Source organism: Cygnus atratus, chromosome 17 (genome assembly GCF_013377495.2).
Source record: "Cygnus atratus isolate AKBS03 ecotype Queensland, Australia chromosome 17, CAtr_DNAZoo_HiC_assembly, whole genome shotgun sequence".
NCBI lineage: Eukaryota > Metazoa > Chordata > Aves > Anseriformes > Anatidae > Cygnus > Cygnus atratus.
The window spans coordinates 9,616,238-9,632,753 of NC_066378.1; the positions used below are offsets into that span (position 1 = coordinate 9,616,238).

At 38.4% G+C, this 16,516-nt stretch overlaps 1 protein-coding gene across 2 annotated transcripts in view; it reads right to left on the reverse strand.

Annotated features, from left to right (window-relative positions):
- The window catches only part of ADGRD1 (adhesion G protein-coupled receptor D1), a 153,663-nt gene that overhangs the window by 34,015 nt on the left and 103,132 nt on the right, over positions 1-16,516 (reverse strand). For both annotated transcript variants that reach the window (XM_035564929.2, XM_035564928.2), the window contains 4 exons: positions 13,734-13,845; positions 7,671-7,824; positions 2,941-3,007; positions 1,968-2,034 (listed from right to left, as the gene is read on the reverse strand). In XM_035564929.2, coding sequence (XP_035420822.1) covers positions 1,968-2,034; positions 2,941-3,007; positions 7,671-7,824; positions 13,734-13,845 — 400 coding nt within the window. The remainder of the gene's footprint in view (positions 1-1,967; positions 2,035-2,940; positions 3,008-7,670; positions 7,825-13,733; positions 13,846-16,516) is intronic.

A 16,516-nucleotide genomic window follows, 5' to 3' on the forward strand; every position in this document is an offset into this window, starting at 1 on the left:
AATACTATCTTTGAACAGCAGCTGGGAGAGATTTGATTTTGCTGGTTGCATCTCATTTCCTCCTTTGCTGCTGAACAATGGCCAGAAAGCAAGCGCTAATGTGAGAAGATGTTCAAATATTATGGTATTTTAGTTGCTCTCCAATCATCAATATCTACGTATCTTTGAATATAAGCTTACAGAAGGTCAACGGTGCAGGCCAACAAGAAATTAAGCTTGCTGGAACAAAGTCCAGAGCTGTTTAGCCAACTCTAATCCAATGATAAGTGTTTCCTATTTACATGTATATGATTTCACTTAGGTTAAAAAATAAATAAATAAAAATCTGCCCTTATTGCACAGCGACTGTCCAGTGTTGCCATTAATCATTTGATTAAAATGCTAACATGAGGTAATTTCTGCCACATCGATATAGCAACTGTTTTCATTGTTTTTATATATGTTTATACAACCTAGTTTTTCAGAGGCTGTATCTTGGGTGGAAGACGCTGGGCTGTGAGAGCTGCTGATTTTGCTGTCTCAAGGCAAATGTTAGGGTGTCAACTCGGCTGCAGCACAAAATTGCCTGTGATGGCACAGGTCAGCCAAGGAGCCACCTCCTGCTTCCTGAATGGTTACAGAGACGTGCAGTGGCAAACACAAGTGCTCAGTGCACTTCTATATGTATAGTTCTCCTGCCTTTCTTTGGCTTGCAGAGATATTTCTGCTAGCAGGATTTGTGGGGTTTCTCTATGCAGAGAAATCTGGGGATGTGCCTGTGCTATCTCTCTTGGGGAAGTACAAGGCAGCGTCACTGGCTCCCTTTGACGTTCCTCCATGCAAGCAGTCAGGATCTTATTTTTATCTGACCCTCCTTCAATGCCACAGCAGACACAGGCTCTAGTCTAGATTTCAGCTCATGCTTCAAATCTAGCAAAGCTTTAAAGGCAGCCTAATTTCTCTAATCAGTGGGTCTATTCTGTGTTCGTGTTGTCACTCTGACATTACAACCTGCAGCAAAAATCACAGACAACCTGATCAATTATAGTATTGGAAACAGTGCTGTAGAGGAATAATCTCCCACTTAATTCCTGCAAAGACCCCTGACTCCTCAAGTAATCATCATGATTAAACCACAACTCGCTGTAATTTAATGTGTGGCCATAATTAAACTGCTGTGGAACATTTATGTCTCAGCATCGCAGCCGCAAACCTGCAGGCTCCCTGGAGAGATGACATCCATTGTAGCTGACAGAGGTGTCTGCAGCAGCACCTGATCCCCTGCCAACCTGCCTTAGCCCTGCCTCAGTCAGCTGGACAAACTGCCGCACCCAATGTCGAATTCCCAATACGGAGGAAGAGCACAAAGTCCTCATCACTGTAAGAAGGCAGACGTGGAGGCTGCTTGTTACCTTCCCCAGAGCTTGCCCGAGGGGTGGCAGCTCATGCTGCTGTTTAAACCCATTCCTGCCAGCTGCTGGCTGCTTGCAATCCTTGCTGACCATCATCTTCACTGAGGGCACTCAGCTTTCCCTGAGAAAAGTGAGCTCTGCACAAGCAACAGCTTCAAATACCAGTGGGATAGAATCAGCTTTTCAACTTCTACAGGTGTATGTGAAACACAAACCACTGAGCTTCTTTCGGGGGTCTTTCTGAGATCTAGTATACCCCCCAAGATTACTCAGTTCTGGGCAGATATTAATGGACCAACAGGGCTTTTACAAAAGAAGGCTGCCCCAGCATTTTAGGTTGCATTTTAATTTTGGAATAGTGAAAAGAATAGGGTGAGAATTAATATGTATCAACCAATACACAACCTAGTAAAACACAAAAATTGGAGCAGGAACAAAACAATTCTGGACCATTCACCTCTGTCATTCAGTAAGTTTCACTGGCCTGGCACAAAGACTGACACCAGACCTCCAGCTGAGCTCTGCTGGGTGGCTGACATCCATCCAATATGAAACAGGAGCCGTGGGTTTACCTACCAGAATTACAAACAATGCCGGTGCCACGAAAGCCCAGATTGCTCCATTCTGTAGTGAAAGCCAGCAGCTGCAGAGAAAAATAGAATGATTTTAGGTGAAACACATGGTCATTTAATTAGTAATGTTCTTAATTTAAAAAGAGACTAAGAGTGCAAAAAGACTGGTGAATTTTAAAAGCAAGAGACATGATAGAGCATCAATAAGAAGCTCCATTTCCCCTCAGACTCTGAAGCAGGATCTCATTGTGATTTGTGTCTTGCGTAGAGTCAGTGACAGCTATATGCCCCAGCATGCCTTCAAATAGCATTAGGGGTGGAAAGACAGGAAAAAAGGAAAGATTTTATTTGCTGTTTGTTGGTCCTGTATCCTGTATCACAGACACTCCTTTCAGTGTTGTGAGCACTGTCATTGTAGTGAGAGAAAAATGTAAGCCCTTCCTGCTTTGCCTAGCTGGGAATAAGGAAAAAGGCTGGGAAACATGCTGTCAGCTTGACGCTTCTTTCTTACAGTGGTGGGGATATAAACTAGTTTACCGCACACAACAAATAACCCTGTTTCCCAAACTTTCACTTACATAGCAGTAAGATTGAATCCTATGGTATTTTCTCAGATAAATTTGCTTTTCTTTTTCTCATATTGAATTGGACTTTTAAAAATTTTATTTAACAATATCCATTCTAGATCTACAGATGCTTAACTGCAGTTTTCTTCAAAAGGTTAAAAATCTTTTATCAAAGATTATTCTCACCTTGTCAGAAATGCTTGAGTCCCTGCTTTACTCTGTGAGTGGGGTGAGCAGAGCTCACACTGAGTGCCCAGCGTAGGAGGCAGCGACCTCTACAAGCAGGCAACCTCCCCTGCTCCTCAGCAGCAAGCTGCAGAACTACAGCCCTGCTAAAAGATCTACACGTTTTCCTCCCTACCACACTTTTCATCGTTATTGTACCTGGAACGAAACCCTTTTCATACTCACTTGTCATTTTCTCCATAGCTGTCTAGGGATGATGTTGCGGAAATTACACAGATCACCAATGGGCACCCTGTGAAAAAACAAAGTTGGAAGCAACATTAGTAACAAAAGTGCAACTTCCAGTAAAACCCTGCAAATTCAGCTAAATTTACATGGACAACAGAACAGCTCAGAGCGATTTTATAATTAAGTCTAACTCAACATCCTTCTGCAGCTTTGTACTACACTGTTTTAATCAATTAATGTTGAATAAACAAAATGACTTTTCAATAAAGCACTAGTTTAACAGGTTAACTGAATTAGTGCTAGTTTCACTGAGAATCAGAGTCCTTTTTCAGCCCTTCTTTTTTTTTTTTTTTTTTTAATGTAATTTCTCTCTCTTGCTATTTGAGCAGTGATATCCAGTGGAGCAACATCAAGTTTATTTTTACCACTTTCCCCCAAGTAAATGCACCTTGCTCAAGAATACAGAAACAAACTAGAAAATGGAGATGAGTTTCTCACAGGGGTGCATGACTAGCAGGCAAGAAGATAGAAATGGTGACATTTAGTTGTCTAGAGCATCACACGCAGCAGTGAGAGACAATTATGAATAGAGCAAAGCAAATTAAGATCCCACTCAGATGCCCAACCAAGATTTATTTTAAAATAAATATGTAATAGCCCTGCAAGATTTCCATGCTTAAAGTAGACGTTTCCAGATGGATTCTGACAGTTCCAGTACGCAGCATCCTCAGAGGTGGAAGAGTGCTTTATGGGATTACAAAGGAATTATACACAGGCAGATGATTACGGTCCTGCTGCCAGGGGTAGCGGCATGCCGCTGGCCCTCAGCACCGTGATATCCTGTTGTGCCACTTTAGCACAGCTTTCCAGGCCAGGAGCTGGAAAGGAAGCGAGTTTTTTTTTGCCAACAGTTCTGAACATAGTGCAACATCATCCCTTTAAATACTAAATGATTGTCTCTTAATTCCTGTATGATTTAATAAAACGTGAAGGTTTGGGTTTTTATCATTTTATGGAATTTAATAACCAGGTCCCAGACAGAGTATTATACACAATAGCTTGAAGTTTCAATTTTCTTTTAAATTCTTCAGGGTTTCTGCATGAGGCTTATACAAAATTCTCTGACAAGCAATTTCTGCTTAATCTTACTAATTATCCTCATAATCTTGTTAATTATCTTCATAAAATTCTGCAAAACTGTCCTGTAATGGCAGAACTATAATTTTTGGAAGAAGTATTTTGCTCTTTAATGACTGTGGATAGAAACGCCTTATATTTATAAATGAGAAAGGTGCTCAATACTTAAAAAGCAGCACCTACAGGCATTGCTTAGCTCTTCTACCTTGAAATCCATTCTGCAGGCTGGAGTTTAACAACCCCAGAACTTGATTGTGCTCTCCCATGCTTGTCCAAATCAGGAATAACCCATTAGAAGCATATTTGTGTAAAAACTAAGCAAAGGCAAGATTTAAGTTTACTATTACATCTGTATATTTAAGAAAGGAAAATCCTATACATATCTGAACAAAATCAGCAATAATCATATTGAACGGAGCAATTATGCACTGACATAAACCCATCTGCTGAAGCTCTCACTGCCATGGGTATTTGAACTACCCTGGCTCCCAGGTATGCCTGCATCTATGATTCCCAATCAGATCTCCAATTGCTGAGTAGAGACAACCTTGTTGATTGGCACTGTTTTTCTTCTGATGCCAGTTGTCTTCCTGTAGCAAGCAAGCTCTACCTACATGTCACAGAAGCAAAAACACTTGTGCCTGACTAACTCTCCTTTACACTTCTACTCTGCCTTTTTTTTTTTCCCAAGTCAAAAGTCAGATATTCAAAGGATTTAATGTGATTCTTTATCAATTTTAAATGGCAGTGAAGAAGAAAATTAAATACAGAGTTCCTTTGGAAGATAATAAAACTTATGCCGATGAAACATAGAGCAGTCATCTGCATAAAAAGATGTGTTAAGACAGTGATAGTAAAATGTTGTTTGCCTAAAGTGCAGCATTTGCTCTTTCTTTGCATTGACAGGATATTAAATGGTAGATGGCATTGGATGCAGTATCAAGGTTTTGTTACAGTGAAATGGGAGTATTTTTCCTTTAAGAAACAATCATTCAATAAATTCCAGGAAGGCTGAAAAAAATGTGTTTAGCCTAAGGGGATCATAAGATTTATTTAGGACTGAAGAATTAATATGGATTATATATTATACACAAAAGTAAATGTATTTACTTAATCTTTTGGCAGTAATAATTGCATAAGAGCTGTAAAGTTTAGTCTACCCCCATAATAGGTAATGTTAACGTTGTACTGGCACTGGTTATCATCCATGAAAGAATTATGGTTATGGTTCTTCACTGTATCTGAATGTTTTCTCGGTTAGCAGATGCTACAAATATGCTCACCAACTCTATCCACAATCACCAAATTTATGATGCAATAGACTGTGCATTCCAGAGCACAGTATCAGATGAAAATGTTCTAGTACACCTTTCTGGCAGCTGATCTATGGCAGTGGTGTCATCTGTGCCTCTGTAGTCCCAGTGCAATACAGAGTCACACTGAAATGGGGCAAATCATCCAACACACATCCCTGTGCTGCTGCAGCATGAGCTCTCCAGGTCCCCAAGCCAGCTAATTTAAAGCTACCTTGCAAACCCAGCATCAAAATGCAGCCTGCAGAGTAGGCATAAACTCTGAATAGCTGGGCACTGGAAGCCCAATAGCACATCCTTATTCAGACAGAATTCTCTGTAAATTTAGCCCAAATACAGTCTGAAGTGCAAAGCCTAAAATGAACATCAGATAGGTTACCAGTTTCCCTCCTCTTCTTTGCATTAAACTTCATATCTAATCCATTTTGCTCTACGTTTCTGAGGCACTAATGGTAAATAAAATGGAAAATGCCTGTAAATCTGTGAGCTCTATTTTGAAAGCTTCTGTGTCATCTATACATAGCAAAAAAAAAAAAACAGACAGGCTTTAGAAACTCTGAGGCAGACAGTTTGAAACAAGCAATTTTAAGACATTAATTCTGCAATGTTATATATGTAATTTATAGAGAAAGATGAAGATTAGACACTAATGAAAATATTTTTCTTTCCAATACTGAAAAGATCTATTTTACTTGATGGGGAAAAGTATATTCTCCCATCTGTTTTGTAGAAGTTAATTTTGTATGATTTTCTTTTCTTTTGCTATATTATACCATATCTATGGAGAAGTCTATGATGACAGCAAACAACAAAGCTTAGATCTTTTTCCAGCTTGGAACAAAATCTCCATTCTAAGGTGCTCCCCAAAGGAAAGGAAATTGTCAGGAATAGGTAAACAGGTTAAGGTAAAAGAGCTACAGCAGAATCTCCAGTATCACAAACTGTATCATCAGCATCCTGCAGATGGGTGGGTGGGTAACATTTTATTATGATAATCTGTGTGGGTTATGCTGAATCACCAAGGCAACAGTATTTTTTTTCCCAATCAATCTCAAGGTAGTTAAGGTAGTTTTAAAGGTAGAATGTTATCACCTTCCTCAAATTTCTCTTCTTTTGAATTACAACTGCAGGCTTTAATGCAATTTCAGCACCCTTGGGACTAAAGATAATACCCAGGACGTCAATCAGCTGTACGTATTTGGTATCCTGTCTCTCTGATTACTGTTGAATGCATTTTACAGGAGTAATAACCCTCAGAAATCTCTGCAGATATTATCAGATCATTGATGGTCAGTGTGGAGTTCTTTGTTCCCATGTCCTGTCAACTTGTGCCTCAAGTTTCAACTTGTCATTTAATAGAGACTCTGCAAATTTTTGTACATGTACACAGACCAGATCTTCTGCTTAAATAAGAATAATGTGTCTAGGTTTTTAAATTCAGGACTGGAGTTTGACATTATTCCAGGAACTATGAGTTTGCAAAAGTCAAATGCATTCACATTTCAAATAAAAGTAAGGAATGAAAAAATGAACTATCTGTTTTGATTAACATGAGACGAGACATCCTTGTCTCCAATTTCTTTCCACCTTTTTTGGTCAGTGCAAAAATTAGCCAATCCAAACTGTAAAAAAAATGTCAATTTTTATTAGATACTGGAATATGTATATCTGTTATGGCCTCAGGATGGCACAAGAATGCTTGACTTTTGATAGCTGTATTCAAGATAAATTTACCCTAAATTTTACAGCCAAACAAAATAATCTTAAGACAATTTTGTTAGCCTCTTTCCCCAGACTTGCAGAATTTAATATGTGGAAATTTTATGGGATATATATATGAATTCTCTCTATTGCACTTTCATCAAGATCATGAAGGAACAACCCAAAACTACTCAGTAGAGCATGAGCACATACTGCTGCTGAAAGTGGTACTGACACTCGATTTCTAATTAAATGTTGCTGTTTGTATTCAGAGTAAATATACTAACAAGAGAGAAAGCTGGGGACTGACAATAAAAAGAACTTGTCAGTGCAGTGAGGCCTCCCTCCCCTATTCCTCCTATTGATTTGCTAATTTAGGATCTGATCTGGCCTAGTGACATCAAAGAATTTACTGCAGTGGGATTATGTCTAGAGACTACACATATTAACATTTGATTAAGACCTACTCTCAGTAAGGTAAACTCAGATCATAAGATCACTCTTTTACACATGCTTCTGATTATAATCTTGTTCCATGGTGAAGAAAATAAAAGCAAGCAGCTCCTAAATGCTTACCCCATCCAATTCCATAATAATATAAGTGCTTGCTCTCTTCTGACCCAAATACTTTGATCACCATACTGTAGAGATGAAATCCTTCCATCAGCATCCATGCAAAAGCACTCAGAAAGAAAAAATGAAGGAGAATGGCCAAGATCTTGCAAGGCAGCTAGATTAAGAACAAAAAAATAATATATTACTTCTTTGTGATGCAGTCATATTGGTTTTGCAATTATTTTGTTTCTTTTTACATTTATGTTAAATCACTGGTGCAAAACATTAAAGTACAAAGCACTAGAGGACTATTTTTCTGCAGCATTTTGAGATAGATTCGGAGTAACAAATCCTCTTACCTTATCACAAACAACAACAACAAAAATCCATTGCCAGACATGCTGTGGAAAGCAAAACTGATTGCTTATTTGTGCATAAATGATACTCTTACTAAAGTATATACAATATTTAAAAATTAGAAATTTGCAGATTCAACAACTGTTGCTGAGTTTGTAGTAAACAAGAAAATCAGACAAGTGAAGGTACAGACACTGTGCTGTACCCTGCTCCCTCTTCTGTGATGTTCTTCATATTAAAAATAGGATAACACACAGGTTAAATCACATTGCATTCTAGTGTCTGTCTGTCTGGGTTAGAAATTCTGTAAAAGTTTCTTACATTCCTCTATTAGCAACACTAATACAGAGATTTAAAAAAATTACAGCAAGCTATAATTGGCTCTCAATTCCTATGGTGGTCATCTAGTTTGCCTTCCTGCTTGAATTCCCAGTTACTGAGTCTGAAATATGCACCTGCTGTATGCAAAGCCATATTTGACAAGAACACACTTAGTGATTAAGGCAAAGAACTGAAATTCTTCTCCGTAGGGTCCTTACAGACAGTTCAAATCCTTTGTGATAGACTTTTGGAGCGCTATGTGCCTGCCATCAAGATTCTGGCAATAGGAGCTAGTAGAGAAGTTTAATCAACAGAAAAATAGCATCAAGAAAGTAAGCCTACCCGGTGGAAACTGGACTATCTGCTTTGGTGTAAACCACTACATGTTTTGAAGTGAAATAAATGCTGCCCCAAAAGAGAGAGGAATGCCATGCCAAAGGCAATGCGGCAAGAAGTAAAAATGTCCTCCTGAGTCCTGCTTACAGCTGCCTCTAAGTCCTGCTTACAGGCCTTAGTACGGCCTGCTGTGGGCTAGAGGAAACACAGCCTGGGCCTGAGGCCTGGCTTTTCCTTAAAGGCTGTCATAGCAGTTCTCCCCAGTTAATCTTCAAAGAGATCCTTTCAAAGAGATCCTTACATCTCTTACAAGTCTCTTATCAGCCTACCTTGTAAAACAGTGAAAACTAAACCTTTCTTCTTCCCCACTCCTCACATATTCACACAGCACATTCTCCTTTCCCCCACTAATTGCTTTTCGAGGATGTCTCACCACAAGTGGTTTCCCTCATCATACAGTAATTGAACAGATGTGACTGACAATAATCTTACCACACGATAACCTTGTTTGGTTTGCTTTCAGTTAAGGTACATTTTAAACATGTTCTTGGAAGGAGTCCCAGCTTTATTTGATTTTTGCGGCCTGTAGCATACTGATGGTGGTCATTCTGCTTTGTAGCTGTAACATCCCTACTAGGACACCTCCAGAATTTTGGAGGAGTTGCTTGCATGTGGTCCACAAAAAGATTTTTTTGTCTTCTTCAAGGATTTCCTTCCTCATCTGAACAAGTCACAGTAAGCTAACCAGGCCAGGGGAGCCTGTGTGCTGAGGAAGCATTACCAGTAGAAACCAGTTTGCTGCCACAGCGGTCTTCAAGATGTTAATCAGTAGTTCCCTTTGTCATGTTAGTTTAGCTGGTCTGTGGTGGCTTTTTTTTGCTTTTTGTTGATAGTTTGGTACTTGGTAGGCTACTGAAAATTAAAACGTTGGAACTTTGATAGTATAATAAAAATTGCGGCCTTCCAGTAAATTCTCACTTTTACTCGGCTGGTTCTGTGCTAGTAGAGGGACATTCTGATGCAAATCCCCTGTGATTACATGTATTAAAAAGCAATAACTTTGGTTTTAATTCATGTAAGTGAGATCTGTAAGTGTTTTAGTATTTCAAAATGTTTGGTGACATAAAACAAAACCAGATTTGCTTATTGACAAAAACTGTAAAAACCTTTCCAGTTAATTTTATCATAAGGCAATGAAATCAATTTTAATGCCTTTTGATTTCTACCAGAAGATAAATCCACAAAAATATAAATGCAACATAAAGCTGACTTACAAGCTACTCTTGTCAAATGGATACTTTCAATTTTTTTGAGTAGCCAAGCAATACACATCACAAAACACCAGAAAAATAAAAATAAGCGCAGTTGCAGGAGGCTGGTCTGTACATAATTTTGCATAATACTCATTCCACATTTATGCCTTACTTAGTACTTAGAAAACATCCTCAAATGGCAGAATTGCCTTTTTGAAAGAGGCATTGCAAAGCTGAGACAATACACATTAAAAATAACTAGGTGACTCTTTCTGTATCATAGGATGCATGCTACGTAGAGTAGGATACTTATAGAAAGACAGATCTTACTACTATTATTACTACACTTGACTAATTGTGAGTCTGTGGAAATAGAAAAATCAGTCCAGCTAGTAGCAAAGCCTGTTATGCTATGGTTGTTGAGAAAGTAAAGCGGTCTCTCAGAAATGTCTCTAAGAAAATAATATTAATTTGTTCATTGAGGACAGTCTTAAATCAGGTAGGTAAATTTGCTTGTATTTTCTAAATCCAATTTGTAATAGTGTTTTCAATTTGAGTTGCAATTTTATTGCATTTTTAAAAAGCACACTGAAAATGTCCTTCCCTGCAGTCTTTATGCTACTCTGATACACAGTCTTCAAATTCTGTAGATACCTATAGCACAAACAAAAGAAATTCATTTTGTTTCTCCAACTACTGATGTAAGGAATCGAGAATTTCTATTAAAAAAAAAAAAAAAAAGTTCCTGAATGTGTTAGGAAGACCAAAGTCCTATTGTGGAAGTTCAGTTTTGTGGTTAGCAAGTTAAACATTGCTCCAAAAGGAAAAATGCTGTAGTATAAATTGCAAATGATTAAACAATACATCTGAAATTAACAGGGAAATACTGCATGCTATATCTGGAATCAAAAACTAAATATCCCTAGAGATAGAAATGGGAAAAGGATGGAGAGTCTAAAGGCAGTCGTGTAAGAAAATGATGTGAGCTCATGGTCTGTTTATTCAATGCCATACCTTATTGCACTGCATTTCCTCAAGCAGACTGGTACCACCTGTCCTCTCAAGCAGAGCACTTATAAACTGTTTAGCACTAAATATACCCACCTTTGGCAGAAGGAGAAGATTAAGTACACCTTCTAGCGTACATACTGCCTCCCTCTTTTTGTAAACTACCATTTAGCAGTCCAATTACAGCAGCAATTAAAGGTATTAAAACTGATGTCCAAGCTAGTGAGAACAGAGCATGCAGAAACAAGTACACAAGACTAATAAAAGGATGAATCACAACACTCCTGATCCCTAGAGGTTATAACAATAAAAATAAAAGTGCAGCGGATACATACTTCATGCTTTTCAGCTTCAAGATCTTTACAGTATTGTGCCATACAATTATTGCTGTTACAGAGGAGATAGGGCTGAAATATCCAGGGACTCTCTGAGATGTTTCACTTTGGAAAGCCTATTGCATAAAAAAGGCTTGCTTTCTGTGAGCTATGGTTTTAAAGGAGAAAAAGTATTCATAGTGGTAAACATAGTGGCCAATTCACACCAAAATATAATCACATATGGAAAAGATCACTGGTTGGAGAACCAGCCCCTCTGGATGTAAATAAAAACAGGCTCAGAGAGCTTCCAATTATGGTTTCCCTATAGGTAAATATATGATAAATTAATACAGGTTTTGATGTTACATGACTTTACCTACACCACTTCCAAAAGGAGTACCTGATATGTTTTGTCTGGTTTCATACAAAATAATTTCAATATAAGTGAAGTATGTTTTGAAGGGTTTTAAGAGACATTAAAATATGCACCTGTTAAACTGCAACATAAATCAATGTGAGTGCTTCACAAGCTTAGCTACCTCTTCTCAACTGAACAAGCAAATGTCAGTGTAAACAGGGCATGCTATTAAATGTAGGTGGACCCTGGGATAGGACTCTGGAGAATATGAGCTCTACCAATATCCAACTAAAAGCAGGAAATGCAATTAGTACTTTGTAGTATTTAAAAAGGCTGGAGGTGATGCAGGCTTGGTAAGCTGTAAAGAAGCTTTTACAACTTATCAGAAGTGGTTCAGCTGGATTGTTTGAAAATCTGGATTGGCTACAAAAAGAGAAACTGTGAGAATAAGACACCTCTTATGCTCAGGGAACATTTGTTGCCCTCCAGCCTATGTTCTTTCAGCAGAATGTTAGCTCTATACTTACTTAGAGAGGATTATTTTAATGCCTAGTTTACCTTTGTCTTCAGGTTTAGGTTACATCCTTTGTTGCTCTCCACTGTCTTGATTTCATTTTTCATATAAACCATTCCCTATTATTTTCCCCCTTGCACATTATCTTAACTCAGGACCTACCTGGATGTTAAGGTTGTTCATACCTGGAGGAGTACAAACTTAGATTTACAAAGAGTTTGTACATCCTCATGTAATAATAGCCTATGTAAAAGCAGACATTATTTATAAACTTAACAGAAGTTCAAGGTATCCCATTTGAGATGAATATAAATTTACATAGCTTTTGTATCGACAAAATTAAAAGTATGCAAACCTCTTATTTACTGGTACTAAGAATGAGAAGAATAAAAGATTAGTAGAAACTCCTTTTTGCTTGTCCAAAATAATATGGAGTAACAGCTGACCAGAGAAGCAGCCAAGTTTTGCCCATTACACAAACAGAACACACTGGAAGATTATTTTAAAATCAGTTTTTGTTTCTGCCTTTTTCAAGTGGGACATTACATCAACAGATCTTATGTGATTTAAAATAGTGTTTTTTAATATTTTTTAACAGCGGGAACAAATCATTTTCACTTGTGTGTAATATAGTTACCTTGGCATACTCATCTTAATTGAGTCTAATTAATGTTTTAGGTGCCAATTCTGATGGTTTAGACCGTGGCACTCTGTATAAGAATTCCCACCTACAGTAGGAGATCTATAAAATTCTATATCTATATCTAAATATATATATATATCTATATCTAGATATATATCTAGATATATATCTAAATCTATAAAGTTCAGGTCTTCATGATAAAGCAGAAAAAGCCTAAACTTGCTTAAAGCTTAAGTTCCAGGTAAGCAATATGAACATGTATGTCATTTGCTTAAATAGTTGCCCGAGTTGCCTAGGAAGTATATACATGCTTTGCAGTACTGAGGATCTTGGTTTAAACTCTTTACAAGACCTAGGGGCAATGCTTTCTGACACCTATGGCTAAGTAAGCAATGCTTGCTGTACCTTTCTCATTGATTATGACTCAGGTCAAACATGAATGATATTTTAAAAATATCTAAATTTCCAGAGTGGAGATCATGAACAATAAATCTGCTATTCAAAACAATAGCATATTCTACCACATAAATAAAACTTCATGAAGAACAACAAAAAAAAGACCTTCTGTTTTGCTGACCAAGAAAACAGAATAAATTGTGAAAGTTCCACTAGGAAGCTCATTACCTTCCAGCAAGAATAAGATGACTTTTTAAAATGAAAAAAAAAAAAAAAAAGGAGGAAAAAAAGAAAGAAAAATCAATCACCTGACAGAAATACAAATAAACTACCACCCTACCTAAGTACAGAATTCATACAACCTTCTCCAATACAGAATTGTTTTGCAAACAGACACAGACAAATACTATTATAACACTACTGAACTCACAGAAAGCTTTATCCAGGTTGTGGGATGGCATTTTTGGCTAAGGCATGTTTAAAATGGGAGATCTCACCTGCAACAGACACTTTCTTGCATGCAGCATTCATACCATGCAGATGCCTTGCAAAAACACAGCCATTCTCTCTCTTGCACTTACCGTTCCAGGGCTGAACTGAAAACTGGTGAGAAGCAGGATCTGAGCTACCAAGACAGCAAAGGACAGATTGGCATGGATATGATAGCGCTGGTTGCGGATGGTGCTTACAGACCTGGCAGAAGACAGAAATACACATGAATAAGACGGTACTCCAAGAAACATGAACACATTTATGATTTATCAGAAAGCATTTTGTTTGGCTTTTGGTCTCTTGCCCTGGTGGGGTTATCACAATGTCTTTTCAGCACTTTTTCCACCAGGACTGAGTGGTATCTACCTGGTTTCTTGTTTACTCTGCCACCATCCTGAAGGCAGCAGCAATCTGATTTGCACATTAGCTAGCTCTGCTAATGACTTGTGATGGAATATCTGCAAAGGACTTGATTCTGAATGGTGCTGAGCTGTCAAGGAGGGACATCAGATCTGCACTTCACAGAAAGTATTCAGCACTTTGCACCATCTAGCCCAGACTGTCCCACAAAGTTTCTATTTGTATTTTGTTGAGATTTGCCTGTATTCGAAATAAGTGAACTTGAAAAGGATGCCGTTACAATTTTGACTTTACCAATATCAGCTTCTTAGCACAAGAAATATAACTACTTACACATATGGTCATTGCCCATCTTGATAGAGCACTGACCATGATTACAACATTATATGAACCTTGTCTCTCTTGTCTTTGCAAAAACTGGCAGGAAATCTGACAAGAACGTGGTTTCCTGGCAGCCTTCTGACCATTTGCTTCTGTACTCATCCAGAAATAGGAAGTATAAACCAAAAACATTATCTGAACATTTCAGGCCTTTGCATAATTTTATTATTTTCTTTAAAATATGGAACAGTGGTAATGACTACAAGTTTTCTCTTTCAATCCATGCTGCCTGCCAGTCCCTACTGGCAGCTTTAATTGTTTTGGGAGACCATTTGCCTGCATGAATGGCAGTGCTTCCTCTGCACAACAGTACCCACTCCCATCTTTTCGCTGCATCATGCTGCGTTGTGATGACTTTTGCAACAGCTGGTGATATATTGTGCACGCCCCCTTCAGCAGGATGACACGGACTCAATGATGCAGATGATGGCTTGCTATCATCCCTGCTCTTCTAGTGCTGTTTCAGCCAAAGTTCCATGAGGAGGGAGTGAAGAGGGAGTCTAAAAAATGCATCAATGTCCTAAAAGTAACCCAGAGACAGGTTGCACTGCTTGGCGCCAATGGCTTTCTAATAAGGAGCTTCATGTAGTCACAAACTGGAGCGTCATTGCCCAGAAGGCAATCAGGACTGCCCCCCTGGGAAGCAGCCGTCCTTGCCAGGATGCAGAGTAGCAAAGAACTTGCCAGATTCCTCTCCACTTACCTCATGATCAGCTAACGCTGCATTGCAAAATTTCACTTCAGCTGTCTAATGAGGCCCCACTCTCCAGTGAAAACCTAATCAAATTATTTTTAATTGGCAGTTTGAATGATTCTGTATGTAGGTGGGGTGCTTAACACTGTGATAGTCAGCTGGGTCCAAACTCTCTTTCCAAGTGTGCTGTTTGTCTCCAGTTTCTCAAGGAGTTTTCAGCCCAGCTGCAGCAGTATCAGCTTCTTTTGCTCATTTTCCTTTCTAAACACTCTAACATCCAGTTTTGCACTCAAGACAAAAATGGAGCAGATCATTCCCCTTAGTCTAAGTATGCCAGATAGGCAGACATTGGACTTGTTTAGATTGGATTTTGCCACACATTGCACACTTAATCCAAGTATGACCAACACAGATCTTGAGACTTGAAAATAATAAGTTTTTTGGAACAAACAAACATCGCAATCAGTTTATTGGGTTTCAGCAAACCCTTTTTCCTAGAAACTGGCCTCTTAACAGGACATCCAAAAGACATGCTTAGGCATAGAAATCAAAACTTGAACTCCTGAGTAGGAAGAACATGGTTTAGCGCTTAACAAGAAAGGAGAGAGAAATCATATTCCTTGTTAAGATCCCAATCTGCTGCGCAACCTTGGATGAGTTATTTCACCCCTTGTCAGATTTTCTATTTTTTAAACAGAAACCTCTATAAAAGCTTTTTTTCAGAAATGTTTGTATCAAGCCTAGCTGGGCCTCAAACTCAGCTGTCACTACTGGAACATAAACAGGCAAAGAGGCCCTAAGTGCCCATGGCAAAAACCTTCCCAGTGCAGAAAGCACAGCAAAGGGGCTGCCATATTACAGGTGTGAGGGTGCAGGGATCTAGAGGATTTAAACACGAGACAGAGGGAATTTCACACTTCCTATAGTGTCCTTCATCCTCCTAAAGGAACACATTTGTAAACTCGCCCAACAGAGAACAGAAAGATATTTGAAAATAAATGTGGGTTATATGATGCAGTTGTAACCAATCCTGACAAAACAGAAATGACGCATCTAATGTTGACTGAGCCTTCCTGTCCAGGCACACCTACATGGCTTATAAATACACTGCCTTACAGAAAAGATGGTTACAAAGCAGAAAGAAGTACTGCTCATTTCACTCCAAGCAATTCCAAGAAATATCTAGTGGGGAGAGTGTGTGTGATATTGCAGTCATTGCTGATACTGTGCTTGCTTTTAGCTGCTGAGCAAACACTCTACAGCCTCCCTACAAGATTCCTGAATTAGGGCAAAACATGGACATTTAAAAAAATAAATAAATCTAAAAATCCCGCATAGCATGGAAATAGCTCGCTATATAGAGACCACCCCATTTCGGGAAATTAAAGTAATTAATAAATAACCAACCGTTACAAATACATGTGCAGGATCTAATTA